General features: G+C 40.0%; 1 protein-coding gene across 2 annotated transcripts in view; it reads left to right on the top strand.

The window, feature by feature from the left end:
• The window catches only part of LOC6041342 (diacylglycerol kinase 1), a 181,650-nt gene that overhangs the window by 139,256 nt on the left and 22,707 nt on the right, over positions 1 to 19,687 (top strand). The window contains exons 9-16 of one of the 2 annotated variants that reach the window (XM_038265933.1): positions 5,907 to 6,029; positions 6,227 to 6,351; positions 6,455 to 6,563; positions 13,211 to 13,339; positions 13,825 to 14,036; positions 18,115 to 18,258; positions 18,370 to 18,861; positions 18,950 to 19,510. In XM_038265933.1, coding sequence (XP_038121861.1) covers positions 5,907 to 6,029; positions 6,227 to 6,351; positions 6,455 to 6,563; positions 13,211 to 13,339; positions 13,825 to 14,036; positions 18,115 to 18,258; positions 18,370 to 18,861; positions 18,950 to 19,510 — 1,895 coding nt within the window. Of the gene's footprint in view, positions 1 to 5,906; positions 6,030 to 6,226; positions 6,352 to 6,454; positions 6,564 to 13,210; positions 13,340 to 13,824; positions 14,037 to 18,114; positions 18,259 to 18,369; positions 18,871 to 18,949; positions 19,511 to 19,687 lie in introns of both variants that reach the window. The other variant, XM_038265932.1, reaches the window with a different exon arrangement.

The following is a 19,687-nucleotide window of genomic DNA, read 5'->3' as shown; positions in this document are numbered from 1 at the left end:
AAAATCTAGAAAATGTTAATAAATGTAACGAACTGTTGCTTTTACATCGACGGTTTGATAACAATCAAAAGCGCCAAACGATCGGGGTTTCTTTGTATTTTGATTAAATCTGTTGAAATAGAAAAAAAAAGTTCTTTGGAACATGTGGGATACACCATTTTGGAAATTGAAATGGACCTGCTTCATTGTCCACGCGTATAATGTGTTTACGCAACGAGATGTGTCGATGACAACCTTGTGGTAACCCCATGTTACCATCGGCGTACCCCTCGCCAGTGCGATGTTATTTGATACGAATTGTAAAACTTTGAATTACAGATGACTCCCACAGTGACCGTACGAAGCACAAGACACGCGTCTCCTTTTTCTCCTCCATCCGAACTCTTCTCTAACCTCACGGGTTAGCTCAGTGGCGACGAGGAAAAGTAGAAGTTTTTGGGTTTTTTTTTTCGCACAAGTTGGTGCAGCGTGACGTTTTGTTGCAGGAGTAAGGACGTGCCGTTCCGGATTGCAGTTTTTTTCAACGTTTTTATCGGAGTTTCATTCCCGGCGGAACGAGCATCAGCATCGGACGGAGGACGCGCATTTGACGGACTTCGCAGTTTAGAGTTTTTTTCTGGTGGAGTTTTTTCCCGCTTGGTTTTGCCAAGGAGGTGTCGTTTACGGGTGAAGTTGGTTTTTCCAGAAAACTGCGTAAGTAGAGTGCAAATTTGCTGCGTCTAGGAGGTCGCATTGTTGAGAATTGTGCGTGTGTTCATTCGCCATTTTCTTTGCCTAGCAAGCGAGGCATTTGGCGTCAGTATTCTTTTGTGTTGATTGATTTCACACATACTACCACACAACACTTAAGATACACACACTTTTAGTGGTGATACATTTTGTGTCGCACAGGTTGTTGCATCATTGTAGCATCGTTGTTGCATCATTATTCAATTTGGTGTGCAATTGATTGCTGACAGTTTTGTTGCGTTTGATGTTGGCAACGTTTTAGTTTGACGAGTTTTTATTTTGAAAACGATTTCTTATCATTGTTTGTTTACGTTTTGTTTTATTTATTTTTTTATTATGTCAGATTCGAACTCAAAAATGCCGTTTAGTATCGAGCCATTCATCCCCGGCGCCGTTTCGTTTTTGCAATTCCTAGAGCAATTGGAATGGGTTTTCGAGCATCATAAAGTGACGAGTGATGAAGACAAAAGAACGTCGTTTATGGCGACGTGTAATCGCGAGGTTTATTCGGAGATTAAGCGTTTGTTCCCGGTAAAGATCTTAAGAAGCTCACGTTTAAGGAAATTACGGAAGCGTTGCAAAAGCGTTACGACAAGTCGGTTGCTGGTTTTATTCAGCGATTCAACTTCTACAATCGTGTTCAAGGGTCAAACGAGTCGGCAGAGGATTTTATCTTGGACGTGAAGCAGCAAGCGGAGTTGTGTGATTTCGGCGACTTTAAGAACACAGCGATCCGCGACAAGCTGATTTGCGGGATGGCCGATTCCGTTTTGCAAGAATCGTTGTTTGATGAAGAAGATCTGTCCTTGTCCCGAGTTGAAAAGTTGATCCTGAATCGTGAAGCCAACAACGCGAGGAAGAAGATAATAGCTGGTGACAGACGTGCCAGTGTGTTGAATCGTCTTGGCAGACGTGACGGAGCACCTGCTTACAAGGGTCGGTCTCGTAGCAGAGGGCGCGATCTGCGAGGAAGGAGCAGGAGTCGTTCTGTTTCGTTTGACCGCAGGAAGCGTGATTCTAAAAGCAGTTTTTCTGCACGTTTTGTCGTCGTAATGGCCATACCAGACCTTACTGCTACGATTTGCCTAAAAACAAGAAGTCAGTGAAGTTTGTTGACGAGCAGCCATCAGTGCAACAGTCATCAGATCAACCAAAGTCGTCGCGCAACAAGTTTGATCGGTCGGTTACTGACGATGAATGTGACATGCAATGCTTGAGCATCTCGTCAGTTAACAAAGTTAATGAGCCGTGTATCAGAAAAGTTTTTGTTGCAAGTTTGTTGATCTCGATGGAAGTTGACTGTGGTGCAGCTGTTTCTGTTGTTTGCTGGAGCACTTACAACAAGAAGTTTAGTCACATTCCTTTAGAAAAGTGCAACAAGAAGCTCGCGGTGATCAATGGCAGCAGTTTAAAGGTCGAGGGGCAACTCTCAGTTGTGGTTGAGCTTAACGATATACGTCAGAAAGTTTCTCTCATTGTTTTGAGAAGCTTCAACGAGTTTATCCCTTTGCTAGGACGAGATTGGCTGGACGTTTTCTTTCCGGGTTGGCGCAACACGTTTGGAGAGACCAGCAGGGTGAATCAGGTGGCAAATACGGCGGATCAAGTTTTAGCTGAGATTGAGAGTAAGTTTTCAAACGTTTTTGATAAATCTTTAGCTACGCCGATTAAAGGTTTTGAGGCAGATTTAGTCCTGAGAGATGATACACCGATTTTCAAACGGGCTTATGACGTTCCATTAAGGCTTAGAGATCAGGTTTATCAACATTTGAAAAGTTTGGAAAAAGATGGCGTCATAACTCCGGTTGACGCAAGTGAGTGGGCGTCTCCGGTGATCATTGTTGTCAAGAAGGATGGTGGTATTAGGATGGTGATTGACTGCAAAGTTTCGATCAATAAGGTCATCATTCCTAACACTTATCCACTTCCGTTGCCTCAGGATTTGTTTGCTTCTTTAGCTGGAGCTAAGTTGTTTTGCTCGCTGGATTTAACTGGAGCGTATATACAGTTGCTTTTGTCAAAGAAATCTAGAAAGTTGATGGTGATTAACACTATAAAGGGTTTGTTTTTGTACAATCGTTTGCCGCAAGGTGCTTCTTCAAGTGCAGCAATTTTTCAGAAGATCATGGAGCAAATTTTGAAGGGCATTGTTGGAGTTTATTGTTATTTAGACGATGTGTTGATAGCAGGCAAAGACTTTGAGGACTGTAAGAGTAAGCTTTACTTGGTTTTAGACCGTCTTTCTAAGGCCAATGTAAAAGTCAATTTTAAGAAATGCAAATGGTTTGTTTCAAGTTTGCTGTTTCTGGGACATGTGCTGACAAATGATGGTTTGTTGCCGTGTCCAGATAAGGTTGAGACGATTCGGAGAGCAAAAATTCCGAGTAATGTTTCAGAGCTTAAAGCATTTTTGGGGTTAGTAAATTACTACGGTAAGTTTATTCCCCATTTGTCTTCTCGCCTCAGTTGTTTGTATCGTTTATTAAAGAAAGACGTTAAGTTTGTTTGGACTGGTGATTGTAGTCGTGTGTTTGAAGATTGTAAACAAGCCTTGCTCACTTCAAAGATGTTGGAGTTGTTTGATCCTGAAAAGCCAGTTGTTGTTGTTACTGACGCTTGTGGTTACGGGTTAGGTGGAGTAATAGCGCATGAAATCAATGGTGAGGAAAGACCAATAAGCTTTACTTCGTTTAGTTTGACAGAAGCCCAGAAATCCTACCCAATTTTACACTTGGAGGCACTTGCTGTTGTTTGCACCATAAAAAAGTTTCATAAGTTTTTGTTTGGCAAAGAGTTTACTGTGTATACGGATCATAAACCTTTAGTTGGTATTTTCGGCAAGGAAGGCAGGAACAGTTTGTTTGTGACGCGTTTGCAGAGATATGTTTTGGAACTGAATATCTATAAGTTTGAAATAGTTTACAGACCGTCATCAAAATGGGCAACGCAGATTTCTGCTCAAGATTTCCATTGCCAGAAGAAGTTCCACTTTCACTTCAGAACGAGTTTATTAAGACACTGAATGTTTACAACGAGTTTCCATTGGACCATATATTGATTGCAAAAGAAACAAAAGAGGACAAGTTGTTGCAAAAGATCTTGAACTACATGAAGCATGGTTGGCCACAAAATTTGGATCGTTGTTTGGCAAATGTTTATGCTCAGCATCAGGATCTGGAGTTTGTTGATGGTTGTTTGTTGTATCAAGATCGTGTTGTTATTCCGTTTAGTTTGCAGAAACAGATTCTAAAGTTGTTGCATCGGAATCATTCTGGTATTACAAAGATTAAACAGTTGGCACGCCGGACAGTTTATTGGTTCGGTATGAACGGTGATATTGAAAGTTTTGTTAAATCTTGCCATGTTTGTTGCCAGATGAATGTTGTTCCGAAACAAGTTCCTCATTCTCCTTGGATTCCAACCACAAAGCCGTTTGCTAGAATTCATGCTGATTTCTTTCATTTTGATAAGAAAGTTTTTCTAGTTATTGTTGACAGTTTTTCAAAATGGATTGAAGTTGAGTACATGAAGTTTGGTACAGATGCTAGAATAGTAAAGTCAAAGTTTATCTGTTTCTTTGCTAGGTTTGGATTGCCAGATGTTGTCGTGACAGATGGTGGACCACCGTTTAATTCGAAGGATCTTATTGATTTCTTCGAAAAGAACAAAGTTGTTGTCATGAAGTCTCCACCGTACAATCCATCCAGCAATGGACAGGCAGAGCGCATGGTTAGACTAGCAAAAGATGGTTTGAAAAAGTTGTTGTTGGATCCAGAGATGAACAAGTTGACTACCGAGGATTTGGTTTCGTGTTTTCTGTTTAGCTATCGGAATACTTGTTTGGAAGATGGTTCTTCGTTTCCTTCCGAGAGGTTGTTTAATTATAAGCCAAAGACGCTGTTGGACTTGATCCATCCAAAGAATAGTTTTAGTAAACACTTGACGCCACGTGACGTGGAGAAAGATGTTGTTGTTGTTGGTGATCGTCATGTGAAGAATCGAAAGTTTGATTGGGTTGACCGTTTAAGTCCTGGTGATTCTGTTTACTTCAAAAATTTTAAACCTACAGAGATCAGGCGTTGGTTACTATCAAGTTTTATAAGACGTGTTTCTCCCAATACTTTCCAGGTTTCCCTGGGTGGTCGGACGTATCTCGCTCATCGCAATCAGCTGAAAGAAGCGCCGAAGGAGGACTATCAGCGGAAGGTCGTGGTCACGGCACGGAGCGAGCGTCGAGGTACTAAAAGGGGGAGAGAGCGGTACGGTGATGCTGCTTACGAGGATGGAGAGGACAGTTTTTACGGGTTTGCTGCGGATTCGTTCGTCTTCGCTGAAGATTCGAATGATGGTGTTGATGTCGACATGGAGGTTGACATGGAACGAGAAGGAGTTTCAAGGCTGTCGAGCGTTGATCGTGAATCGCAGATTCGCGACGATCCAGTCGAAGGAAGTTCCACACAAAGGCTCCCGGATTTTTCTGTCCCATCGATCGATAATCGTGCAGTAGTGCGTCGTTCGACGCGATCGAAACGTTACAAGAAAGATAAAGATTTCGTTTATTATTAGGTTTTTTTTCCTTTGTTGAATTGTTTAGTTTGTTTAAAGGTTTTTCCTAATAGCTAAGTTGTTTAACATTCTGAATTAGTTAAATAATGTTGATTATATTTAGTTGTTTACTTAAGGGTGAGAACTGTGGTAACCCCATGTTACCATCGGCGTACCCCTCGCCAGTGCGATGTTATTTGATACGAATTGTAAAACTTTGAATTACAGATGACTCCCACAGTGACCGTACGAAGCACAAGACACGCGTCTCCTTTTTCTCCTCCATCCGAACTCTTCTCTAACCTCACGGGTTAGCTCAAACCTGACAGGTCTACCACGACAGGCCACACAGGTCTGGTACCCCCGAGGTGAGGGGTCAGGTTTACGAGGCTCGTAACATGTGAATTTATTACATCAAGCGCGTGACAAGATCTGGCTCCGGGAAAAACGACCCAATCCGGCTGACTGGCTGCTGAGTGACGAGGGCGTCGACATGTCACCCACGAGTCACACATATTGTATTGCCACTTCTCAACTTGTTGACGGCTCCACGGGGCGAGAGAAATTGATCTCCTAGCGGCGCGTCATGTAACCCATTGTAGTTATTTCCCTTCTTCTTCTATTCCAAACAGATATTCGATTACTTCCTCGAAAGCAGTCCTATCTGGATCCGCTGCTGTTCAAGGTGCCACTGAAGGATGTCGTCTGCTATCTGTCCCTCCTGGAAGCCGGTCGCCCCGAGGATAAGCTGGAATGTAAGTTGAACTTTTTATTGACGTTTTAGCGTGCAAAGTGACATTTCCGACGTGGTGCCATAATGGCGGTTGCTATAAAATGACGCTGTCAAACGCACGGGAACAAAACGTGCGTGAAGATTTCCTATAGTTACCGTCCTCAATTTCTGCACGGATTCACCCTGATTGGACATGGTTTTCTCTCTGTCTCTCCGTAGTCATGTTCCGGCTGTACGACACCGACGGAAACGGCGTCCTGGACACCACCGAAACCGACGCCATCGTAAATCAAATGATGTCCGTCGCGGAATATCTCGGCTGGGACGTGTCCGAGCTGAGGCCGGTAAGTCGGAATAAACGCGCTTTCCGCTTCAGTGTGTGTGTGTCTGTCTGTGTTCAGTGGCGGTTGACCTGCTGTTGTCTGTCCTGCTGTCCCATCGTTTCAGATCCTCCAAGATATGATGACGGAAATCGACTACGACGGCGACGGGTGCGTCTCGCTGGAAGAGTGGCAACGGGGCGGAATGACCACCATCCCACTGCTGGTGCTGCTGGGTAGGTGGACCAATGAGTTGCGCTTTCAGGTTTAATTAATGGGAAATCATTATTTCTGTATGGCAGGCCGGTATATGGTAGCGTTTGGAGGGGAAATCCGTTGCAAAGAACGAACGTGATTGGATTTTTTTTTGTTCGGGTAATAAGCGTATTTTTCAAGGGCAAAGTGCACCATTCATGTGTTATAATAAATATTTCAGAAATGTTTGAAGTCGTTCATAAATATACAGTATGTAAAAAAAGTATTTACACCCCTTGGGCACTATGCACATATTGTGATGAAACATCTAAACAATTTAATGTTGACAGAAACCTAGTACTACGTTTTGTTCAGAAACTCATGCCAGACATTTTGCTACAAAAAGCTCATGAAAAGATGATTTCTATAGAAAGTTATATAACAAATACTATTACGAAACTAAAAAAGGTGCAAAAAAAGTTTGTACACCTTTCGAAAAATTAACATAAATAATGTTATTTGTTGACAAATCACCATAATTCCAGTCTCCCAACGCCAAATAGGCATCCTTGACTGATTAAAAAAATAATTTGGATTGAATATAAAGTTTACTAACTACTTAGTATAAAGTTTATATAACTCTGGAAATTCTATATAAAACTTATCTAAAATTAATTTTGCAAACTTTTAATTCAACTAAATGTCAATATATTACCATATAATTGCTAAATAAACATTTTGGAGTGGGTATAACACCGTTTTGGGGGTATTTGTATCGATAGAATAGATTTTTCGTTGGAATTTCGTACCAACCCGGAATTACGTCGTCGGAAAATCCGCCGGCATTCGAACCGGTCCACAATTCTTAAGTCAACCTATGTGTCATCGGAAAGGGCATAAAATTTTCGATCTTTTGATACCCATACATCTAGATTTTCTATAAAACCCACGATTTTAAATACCTAGGTAAAAACGTTGTTATGGTTTTGTTTGAGCAATCTGCCAAAAATGTATGGAATTTCGTAATTTTTGTTCTCGTGGATCAAACTTACTTTTTGCCCAGGTATTTAAAAACGTGGGTTTTATAGAAAACCTAGATGTATGGGTATCAAAAGATCGGAAATTTTATGCCCTTTTCGATGCCACATAGGTTGACTTAAGAATTGTGGACCGGTTCGAATGCCGGCGGATTTTCCGACGACGTAATTCCGGGTTGGTACGAAATTCCAACGAAAAATCTATTCTATCGATACAAATACCCCTAAAACGGTGTTATACCCACTCCAAAATGTTTATTTAGCAATTCTATGGTAATATATTGACATTTAGTTGAATTAAAAGTTTGCAAAATTAAGTTTAGATAAGTTTTATATAGGATTTCCAGAGTTATATAAACTGTTATACTAAGTAGTTAGTAAACTTTATATTCAATCCAAATTATTTTTTTAATCAGTCAAGGATGCCTATTTGGCGTTGGGAGACTGGAATTATGGTGATTTGTCAACAAATAACATTATTTATGTTAATTTTTCGAAAGGTGTACAAACTTTTTTTGCACCTTTTTTAGTTTGTTATATAACTTTTTATAGAAATCATCTTTTCATGAGCTTTTTGTAGCAAAATGTCTGGCATGAGTTTCTGAACAAAACGTAGTACTAGGTTTCTGTCAACATTAAATTGTTTAGATGTTTCATCACAAAATGTGCATAGTGCTCAAGGGGTGTAATTACTTTTTTACATACTGTAATATACCCTCATCTGGGCCGAATCGGGACTACAGTCTAAATAGAGAGAGCAGGTTTTATATCATTTGATAATTTGGATCTCGGCAATCGTTGCACTATTTTTGTTAATCTGTGTATGTTCTATCCGAAACCTATTAAAAATATCCAAATATTGAATATTGTACACCGAAACCCCGATGGTTTGACACCAACTGTTGTCAAACGAACGAGGTCACTTTTTAGTTTGACACCCTCTTTACACAGAGCTCACATTTACTACCAAACGTTTTGTTTGATAGCATGTGTGAGTCCCGTGTAAAAAGTCGAACGAACTGTCACTTTTTAGTTTGACTTTGTCAAACCAACGGGGTACAAACTAAAAAAGTGTCAAACGAAAAAGTGACCGACCACCGGGGGTTGAGTGTACAGTAACGAGGCTAAATATGCTTTCCCATTTCACCCTATGTGCCCCGATTCGCCCCAGATGACGGTACTGTTGTCTGTCTCTATTCAAAACCGTCATACCGGGAAATCTACTAACTCTTCGAATGGCACAAGTCAAAGGACCCAATATTAGGATCAATTAGGCTTGCCATGTTCGATTAGACTAATAGCATCCCTGCGGGCGTTCCGACTAACACGTTCCGACGCAGAAAACGTGTAAAGCGCTGTAATTCAATCAATGCTACCACCTCTATCCTGTGCTGTACTGCTACTGGACTGCAACTTAACCATACAAACATTCACACAACCCGTACTGAGTAAACGCTATAATCTGCACTCAACATAATTACGTTTTCATAGCCTCTTCCGGTGCACTTTGTATTGCTGGTTACGGCACTAACGATAATCCTGTACAGTCTTAGAGATGTGAAGAGTTCCTTGAATTAGGACGATTACTTTGAATTATAATACAAACTTCCCAAAATTAAGCAGTTCATTCTGTCCTTACAAACCTCTCCAAACACACCAGCTAGACCACCTCGTAGCTACATGGACAAACAAAATTTCGCAAAATTGCCATGGGTTAACTTTATCCCCACAACTCACCATCAATCAGTGCCGATAAGGCCCTCCCACCATAGGACCACCGATTTTCTAAAGGTTCACTTTGCCCACACTGCTGTAGTGTGGGAACCGACCAAAACCCTTCCAACTTCTCCCAACAATCAGGTTGAGCCTATAGGGGTGCTGGTAAATGCTGCCGTTCAACGTAATGGCGAGGCAGTAAACTTTGATGGCATATTTACCCTCAACTCTGACAGAGAGAGAAGGTTGGCCCCGTGTAAACTGTACCGACGACGCCGACCCCTCGAGGGACCACTACTGTGGGACTGGCAACCAGCAGCTTTTGCAGGCTTTCGGAACCACTTCAAATTGCCGGGTATTAACCACATCCCCCTCGATCATGATGGGTTTCATCGTAATATTGAATAATAATCTATCATGTTCGGTTTGGGATGAGAGACGGCTATGAAGATGAGATCAAATATTTGGGTAAACCAAATCATAAGATAAACATAAATTTAATTCATAGGAAATGGCAAAAACTTAACTTAATTGAAAAATTATTTCACAAACTTTAAAATTTAATCATAAACTATCACAAATGATTTTAACACAAATAAATAACAAGATATCTATCCAAAACTATACTCCAAAAATAGAATTTAAAAAATGGTTCAATTTCGCCAAGATCGTGCTATCTTGCCGTGCGTCGTCGTCGTCGTCGTGCTAGCTTGTCGTACGTGCATTTTGGGCCAATTTGAGTTAAAAATGTTTGTGCAGCTCACAATGCCTCATCTTTTGGCCTTTCCAGATCCCCAAAATTCGATTTCAATCCTGAGATATTCAATAAAAACCGAACGAACTCCGTGCATTTTTGTCACTTTTCATGTGAAAGAAGTTTCAATTTTGTCGTGCTATCGTGTTATATAGCCTGAAAATTGATTTGTGTGCGACAATTGGCCAAAGGGATTTCAGGTCAGAACGCGTTTGACACTGGTACGAGCTCGACAACCGTAAACATTTCCATTTATATTTCGGGACTCCAGCAACCAAATTCAACCAAACTTCAGAACAATGCACAGAATGGTCAACCAAACAAAACGTGTTTGTTATTGTTTGCATTGCGTGCTCTCAGTTTTGTTTACTGACATTAAAAAAAAACTATTTTGGAATACTATTTGTTTCTAAACCTTAAAATTAATCTTGAAGAATATTCTTTTCCTTTTTTCATCAAACATTTATTCACGGTAACGAAAAGTTCAAAAAATTTCAACTAAGCATGAAAACATTTTCAGAACCTACGATTTATAATGATTATCAAAGATCGTCAAGTATAGAAACTTTTATTAAAATTTGGAAAAAAAACGTAGTAATCCTGAAAATGGCACTAATTCAAAAATAGTGAAGGCCGTTGCAACCATTTTCAATGTTTATGCAGGCAACCCTTTTCCATACCGACTCGAAAAATCAGAGGCAAAACAAAGTTTTGTTTTCGAAAAACTTCTAAGTTTGAATGGAAATAAAAGTCTAATCAGTAGAAAACTTTTTGGAATACATTTTCCTGCGCTTAAAATCATATTAATCATGTTTGAGCTGGTTTGAAAATATATAGAATTTTTGTTAAAAACTAATTATTGTAAAACAACAGGACTGGTGTAAAATGTTTTTTTAAATACCATTTTTTTATTTATATGTTAAAACCATGACATTCAATTTCAACTTTTACATTTTTTGCCAGAGTTGAGGGACATACACTTAAAATAATATTCGAAACCATCTAATTTATAAATAAAATCCAAATTTAGCCAACTTGATTTTTAATATAAGGTAGTACTTTTTGTATTGAAACTTTCTTCGTCTTTTCTAAGAATTCAAATTTGAAAGAGATTTATAAAAATATTATTGTTATTCTACTTTTACAGAATAAATTGTTGGTAATTTGGTTTTTCCTTTTTTCAAGAAAGAAAAATTGTTTACGCGAATAAAATTCAATTAAAGGTTGGGGCCATCCATAAACCACGTGAATTAAAAAAAGTGCATGTGCTTTATGGATGGTCCCTTGGCTGTTTTTCCAAATCTTTAAATCATCAGATCTTTAAATCTTCAAATTAAAAAATCTTCAAATCTTTAAAGTTTAAATTCTTTAATTGATCATATCTGGAGTTTTTTTTTAAAAAAAGGTCCTATAAGCTATTGTGTTTCGTATGTTTAAAGGACCTTTAAAAAAATCTAGGTATTTTCTCAAACCTTTTAATAATAAAATGTTCTAATCCTAATTTACCCTTCTTCTAGTAAAACAACAACTCTAGAGCTTTTTTTTTTGTAAAGCCCAATAAACATAATTTTAATTCATAATTTAATTGCCTGCGATGAAAAACGTTCATGATGTTCTTTTAGAATAAGCTTAATCGTTTTGTGAACTGTGTTCAAAAATAAAAGAGCAATTTCATGTCCAGGACGGTCCTGGAGTCATTTGGATGACACACAGGGATGATTTGTCTGTGTACACTTACTGAGGTTGCGACTCAGTACTTGTACACAGCCAAATTAGAAGGTTAAAAGACCTGATCACACACGTACGCTTTCTCATATGGCCCTTTCGCTGACTTAGATTCCGTCCTTTTCAATCTTCTTCTAAGACACTAGTCATCTATCCACCTATCAGTTTCATTTCTTTCTTCTAATTTGTAAGTTTAATTTCACCGAAAACTACCGATAAAGCCCGTAAATTTAAAGACAAACTTGTACACTGAAACAAAAAAACACTCCACTTTTATGAGATTTTTTAATTTTTAAGTTTATGAGATTTTTTAATTTTTAAATTTGAAGGTGAGCTCACGGTTTTTTTTCGTTAAAATTTTTTGTGAAAATAGCCTAAGATGTTACAAAAAGACTTACGAAAAATGCAGGATGGAGCAACTCACCTTAAAAAAATACAAAAATCACTACTGAAACTGTTTTTTTTTCAAAAGAGCTCTAAGCATCAAAATTTGCAAAAACCGATAGTGGGAATTGATTCTCCAGACAATTTTACATAAAAGTCTCCATATTGACCATTGTCCAATCCTTGTGAAGTTACAGCGGTTTAAAAAAAATGTTGAAAAATTGATTTTTCGATGGTTTTTGGCAATTTCTATGTGACAGACTTGATTTTTCAGTCTCGAAAATATTTTTATCGGAAAGCTCGTCCAATTTCCCATAAGTTTGTCTTTGACCACATTTCAATTGTATGTATGAGCTTACAGATTAAGCTAATTTACTATCCTGGTCACTATACTACACTGAAAAAATATTATGTTTTCAATTATGAGCAATGTAATTAACTTATATCTGTAAGCCGAGAAAAAAAAACCTGTTTTGGGCTGGAATTGCTCAAAGAAAATATACTATCTGATTAAAGTTTAACTAACCAAGTTGACAAACGGAAGTCAATCGAAACCCTACTCTATCTATGTTTAAATTTCCAATTGTCACCACAACAGTAAACAATCCGACAGCCTGCACAATACAGTCCTTTCCAGTTTATTTTATTTACCGAGACCAACTGCAAATTCCATTTGCATAATGATGACTGTTTTCTATGGAAAATACACTCAACGGGGACGTGGGACAGCTTCGCATGAGGCACTGGAGCTGTTTACCATTTTCCAATTCGAAGCCTGTCACCAAAGGCGGTTTGTTTGAACGTGTTTCGGTTGCAAATACACTGAATACCCCATTCTCTATTCACCAATGAAAACGGTATTATTCCTAAATCCTGCACAATTTCAGCCAGTCAATTTCAGCGATAAATAAATTTAACGGTTTTCTCCGAACGCTGAAAGCCGATTTTAGCCTGGTGGCGAACCAAATGGAATTTAATCAATCCACACCGCAAAAGTACCCATTGACCATCACCGTAGTGTGTGTTTACGTGTGTCGGCCTTTATTACAAATCGCAAATTTCCCATCCACAGGTGTCGATAACACGCTGAAAGAGGATGGCTACCACGTGTGGCGGCTGAAACACTTCTCGAAGCCGGCTTACTGCAACATGTGCCTCAATATGCTGGTCGGCCTGGGCAAAAAAGGACTTTGCTGTGTATGTAAGTATTGCGTCGAGTTGTACGTGTGCCTGCGCTACACAGGAAAACCTTGTTTGGTTTGACATTGGAATCATCTCTTTTTTTGGGTTGATTGAGGGGTAACCTTAAAATCAGATAAACGGGGTTTTACTGTACGACCGTATGAGCGCTGATTCGAAATAGTTCAATTAAAGCTTGGCCATCCCATGACAAATCATTGTTAGTGCGGTAAGCCCCAAATTGGACGCCCCGGGCTTTGTTCCTTGTCCGGAATGTTATTCAAACTTAATTTGCGTAATTGGACAGATGGAGAAGCTAACGGGCGAGAGGCTTCGAACAGGATTTGCATTATTATAGGAGAAATCATGTGGGACGGGCCAATGAGAATCAGCGTCAATCAGTTGTTACTTCTAAGAAATGATGTTTTCAAACAAAACCATTCTAAACTCATTGCTCATTTTTTTTTTTTTTTTTGGAATATTTTAAATCTTTTTCCCCCTCAACAGTGTGCAAGTACACGGTCCACGAGCGGTGCGTCCAACGCGCTCCGGCTTCCTGTATCGCCACGTACGTCAAGTCGAAGAAGTCCAAAACAACCACCACCTTCCAGCACCACTGGGTCGAGGGCAACTGTTACGGGCGGTGCTCCAAGTGCCGGAAGCGCATCAAGGCGTACAACGGCATCACCGGGCTGACGTGCCGCTGGTGCCGGATGATGGTGAGTACTTTTGATACACCCAGAACTGGGCATCGGGATACGAGAGGATAAAGAGCACAATTCGGTAGTAAAATGGTACTGTGTGCGGACTGAGACGATAAATCCCGAAAATACCGAGAGTACTTTACTCATGGGTTCATCCTCAAAAAAAGTTCATCTATCAAAAAAAAAATACCGGTACCGAGACTCGAACCCAAGACCTTTGGCATATTGAACCGTGCCTTTGCCGTATGGGCCACCATGGTTCGGTGAACAAGTGGCGGTCATTTGTCCATATAAGCCACTCAATAGGATGAACTGTTACAATCAACGAATGAATACGCGAGAGGACTATACTCTCGCAAAATAGCACTTTCCTCACGTTTCTTTTCGTGAGGACTATCCCCTCGTTCTTAAACTTTGGGTGTATGGAGAGAAATCCAGTTGACATAATGTGTTTGAATAAATCCGTTTGGGAGAAATTGGAAAAAATATTATTCAAAAAAAATCTAAGTCAACCAAGATTTCAATAGATAAAACTTAAATATGCGTCAGATTTTAAAAATCCCACAACTTAAGTATCGTGACATTTGCGATCGTTTAATAAAATAATTTTCTAACCTTAACATTTCACATGGACGAAAATATAGGTTTGGATCATTTCAAATAGTAGTATTGGGGACGGTGGGGCTATATGACCCCTTAAAGTTAGCATTCTAATCTAATCTAATCTAACACAAACGCAGCCAGTCCGATGAAAGCATGCTGGAAAGTGTTGTGATTAGATTACGCCCCAAGCACTTTTCTTGTCAATATTAATAATTGTAATACATCCGAGAACACCCGAAAATGTAATACGAAAATTAAAGCGGCCAGCCCTACTGCGTTGTGTTTACCGCAAAGAGGATTCTATGAACGGATCACATTTCACAGAATCTACAGGGGAGGAGGGATGCGTGGACATACCGTACCAAACGCTCCGGTGTATTTTAGCATTATTGTTGTGAATGTTGTGTTTAGTGTAATAATATATATATAAATGTAATATAATAAATGAACATAATTTAATATAGGAAATTTTACATAGTAAATTACCTTCATAATTAGCTGAAAAATAAAAAAAAATTAGATGAAATAAGGCAGAGCGTACAATACAGCGTTTTTGTTCTAGTTGATGGAATAAAGAGGTTGCAAGAAATAATGGTAAGAAATGGTATTTTAACGAGGATTTCGATTGTTTTAATAGACAAAACAATCAAGTAGAGAAGATTAAACGGAATTTAGAAACGAGTAAAAAAATGAAACTGTTAAGAGACAAATATTTGAAATTCTTTGAAAAGGATAAAACCTGAAAGCACTGTAAGGCTGAGGTTTTTTTCTGAAATAAAAGATGTACCCCTTCCCAGATGTAATATTACCATTTTTTTTGTGTACTCATTCACAGGTGTTCTAGCAGCAATTCCCCACGAAAACAGCATGGAAAAAAACAAAAGTGCTCGGATCGGGCTCAAAATTTTTCTGGGGGTTCCCTGGCCGAAATAATTAAACCCGTATTTTTTTGATTGGCCATTAGGGTGACCTACGCCGTCTTAGGGTGGTCTAAAAAATGGCCATTTTCGTCGATTTTCGCAAAAACCACTTTTTTCAAAAAATCATAACTCCTCGCCATTTCAACCGATTTCAATTGTCTTATACGCAAATGAAAGGTGATAAGTTGGCCTTTCAAAGATAAATATCAAAAAGTTTCAAAAACCTAGCCTAACATATGAAAAGGTCGAATGAAACTTTAAAATGCCGTTTTAACGGTGTCTGGACCAAAGAGCCTATGTCTGGAAATATTTTTATCGGATTCCCCGGACATTTTACATAACATACTGAAAAATGGGAGGAGTTCATAAACAGGATTCCGAGATATGATTTTTTGAAAATAAAATCCGCGTTTTTCGACGCGCCGCGCGCAAAAACACGAAAATGACAAAATCGGCAAAAAATCAACTTTTTCCACTAAAACTGCGATAACTTAAAAATTTCAGCGATGACCTATACATGTCTGGGTACCAAAAGTTGCATCTTTCAATTACGAAAATTTTGGTACCCAGACATGTATAGGTCATCGCTGAAATTTTTAAGTTATTGCAGTTTTAGTGGAAAAAGTTGATTTTTTGCCGATTTTGTCATTTTCGTGTTTTTGCGCGCGGCGCGTCGAAAAACACAGATTTTATTTTCAAAAAATCATATATCAGAATCCTGTTAATGAACTCCTCCCATTTTTAGTATATTATGTAAAAATGTCCGGGGAATCCGATAAAAACATTTCCAGACATGGGCTCTTTGGTCCAGACACCGTTTAAACGGCATTTTAAAGTTTCATTCGACCTTTTCATATGTTAGGCTAGATTTTTAAAACTTTTTATTATTTTTCTTTGATAGGCCAACTTATCACCTTTCATTTGCGTATAAGACAATTGAAATCGGTTGAAATGGCGAGGAGTTATGATTTTTTGAAAAAAGTGGTTTTTGTGAAAATCGACGAAAATGGCCATTTTTCAGACCACCCTAAGACAGCGTAGGTCACCCTAATGGCCAAACAAAAAAATACGGGTCTAATTATTTCGGTCAGGGAACCCCCAGAAAAATCTTGAGCCCGATCCGAGCACTTTTGTTTTTTTCCATGCTGTTTTCGTGGGGAATTGCTGCTAGTTGTTCTAATGGAAGCGCGATTACATTATTTTTATAGAAAAGCACTCATTTCAAACGATTTTGTTGATTAAAATCAAAAAGTTAATTAAAAATCGAAAATCAACAAAAATCTCGAGTGAAATAACGCTAGTCTAAATTGGAACCACTCCAATCCCCACTCACGATTCATCTAACTAAGACCCCACTCAATATCACTATTGCAATCAATCATCATCCGATATTCATCACGCAATTCGCAAAATCAAAATTTCCGTCTATATTAACGTTATTAAACCACTCAATATTGCTTTCAAACATCAAAGCCCTGTCACCGTCGTCGTCATCGTTCACACAGTCTGAATTGAGCGCTACGAGACTGAAAGCTACAGAAACTGGATTATGACCAAAGGGCACGCAGGGATGGACGAGAAATAGCAGCATCCCTGGAATGAATGGTGGCTGCTCTTTGTGTGCTCGCTAACGGATGAATGAATATCAATAAAATTGATTTATTCAGCAAACACGAGCGCTTCCGGACGGTATCCCGGTTGACACAGGCAAAAACAGAGCCGCCGTTGCTTCTTCTTTTTTGGGCCGGAACTTTGGTGAACCTGTTACTGAACCACGTAAAGTATTAGAGTGATCCGGATTTCACATCTTTTAAACTAATTGTGGTTGCTGTGATTTCCGTGATGTTCATTTTGAACCGCCCTAACATTCCAGATTGATGCGGAAATAAAAAGTCAATTCAGTCGCGATGTGTTCACAAACTGCACTGCTTTTGTAGTCAAGTTTCCGGAATTGAATCTGTGCGGATTTATTACGGATTATTTGCGTATATTGATTGAAATATTTTAACACTGCCAACCGCCCGTGATGAATGTGCAAATGTTTTCGCATGAAACTTCATCAATCACAACACACTGAATGAGGTGTCATCCCAAACCGTGGAATGATTCAATTGATTCGTTTTACCAACTGAGCCTGCTTCAGGGCAGAAATCTTCTTTAAATAATTGTCAGTAGTATAATTGTAGTTTTATTACCATAACTTTAAATCGACTAAAGGACCTAAAAGTGGGACGAGGGGACCGCATCCGGACAAAATTCATTCGTCTAAAGCCGAGAAAATCTCACAGACATTTGCTCAAAATTTGATTCTGAGTCGATAGGTATAAATAAAAGTGGGTCTGCAGGTCAATTTGAAAAATTCATTCATTCAGTGAGGAAGACAAAAACGAAACTCAATTTAATCGAACCTCTGATATCGAAACTTTAGATAATCGAGTCTGGACTTAGATATTTTGAAAACTAATCATTGCAAACATCTCAGCTGGTATTAATTGCTTTTCAAAATACTTCTTTCAATCAATTCTTAATACTTAAGGTTGTAATTTAAATTTCCAATCCATCCCCCACAGCTCCACAACAAGTGCGCCTCGCTGGTGAAGGCCGAGTGCTCGCTGGGCGAGTTCGCGAACCAGGTGCTCCCACCGACGGCCATCTGTCCGGCCGTGCTAGACCGCCAGAAGTCCATCAACTTTACCACCAACAACCGGGGGAAGGTAAATTAATCAACCATGTGACCCCATTCAAATAATACTTGATGTTGTGTGCTTTGATGGAGACGCACGGTAGTTAAGAGCTGTTTGAACTTGACGAGTTTTATTTTTCAGAGCGTATCATCGACGATCCACTTTCAAATCAGCACTAGCGCAAACATTTGTCCACTGTTGGTGTTCATCAACCCGAAAAGTGGCGGTCGCCAGGGAGACCGGATATTGCGGAAGTTTCAGTACCTGCTCAACCCGCGTCAGGTGTACGACCTGTCCAAGGGAGGTCCCGTCGAGGGTTTGACGATGTTCAAGGACGTGCCCAACTTCAAGGTGATATGCTGCGGTGGCGATGGCACCGTGGGCTGGATTCTGGAAGCGATGGACTCGGTTGAGCTGCAGTGTCAACCATCGATCGGGGTCATCCCACTTGGGACGGGGAACGACCTGGCGCGGTGTCTCCGGTGGGGTGGCGGTTACGAGGGAGAAAGCATACCCAAAGTACTGGACAAAATCCAACGCTCGTCCGTGGTCATGATGGATCGGTGGAGCATCGAGGTGAAAAATCATCCAACGACGTCCTGCGACGAGCTGCCGTTGATTCCCACGCATAAGGTACTACAGGTCATATTGCCAAAATGGTACCACGCAGATGCTGAAGCCTAAAACGAATTGTTTTCTTTTTCAAACCCTCTCCAAACAGGTGACCCTTTCGGAAAACGTGCAAAAAGTGATAGAGCTCTCGCATAGAATAATTGTGGAAAAATCTGTGATTCAATCGTGCGACGAAAATAGTACAAAAACCACCGAGATCTCGATGGAGAACACGAAGCGTGTCGTACTGAGTGACAATAATGGCACCAGCACCGAGTCGCACCACCAACACCATTCGATGACAACGATTTCATCGTCGCACAAGGAAATTACTCAGCAAACAACCCGCGCCACGAGCAATGGCGATATTGTCAGCAAAGAACCAACGTCGTCGCCGCACTCGGAAACGGTCATTAACGGCTCCAGCGAGTGTCACACGGAAGTCATCAACGGTAGCGCAGACCCCGCCTCGCCGACCTCCCCAAAGGACACGGAAATCGATAAGGCACGTGCGGACGTGGAGGACGAATCGGACGAGGTGGTGGCCTCACCGACCTCGACCACTGCAAAGGAAAGAATTGTTGACCTACCGAAGCTTATCAAACCGCAGGCCGCATCAGAATTCACCATCCCGTACAACATCGTCAACAATTACTTCTCGGTGGGAGTGGTAAGTAGGGGCAAGAGCGAACGAGCGAGAAAGTCTGATGGGGAGAAGAACTTTTGCGAAAATTGATTATGCGAGGGAGAAACGGGCAGAGGTTGGTCAGGCTAACCGCACAGTCCGCAGGGGGGGTATTAATTACAGTGGGGGAGACGACTGCAAAATAGTTTCCGAGCCTTGAAC

Source organism: Culex quinquefasciatus, chromosome 3, assembly GCF_015732765.1.
Source record: "Culex quinquefasciatus strain JHB chromosome 3, VPISU_Cqui_1.0_pri_paternal, whole genome shotgun sequence".
Lineage (NCBI taxonomy): Eukaryota > Metazoa > Arthropoda > Insecta > Diptera > Culicidae > Culex > Culex quinquefasciatus.
This window is presented reverse-complemented; position numbering and strand designations above follow the sequence as displayed.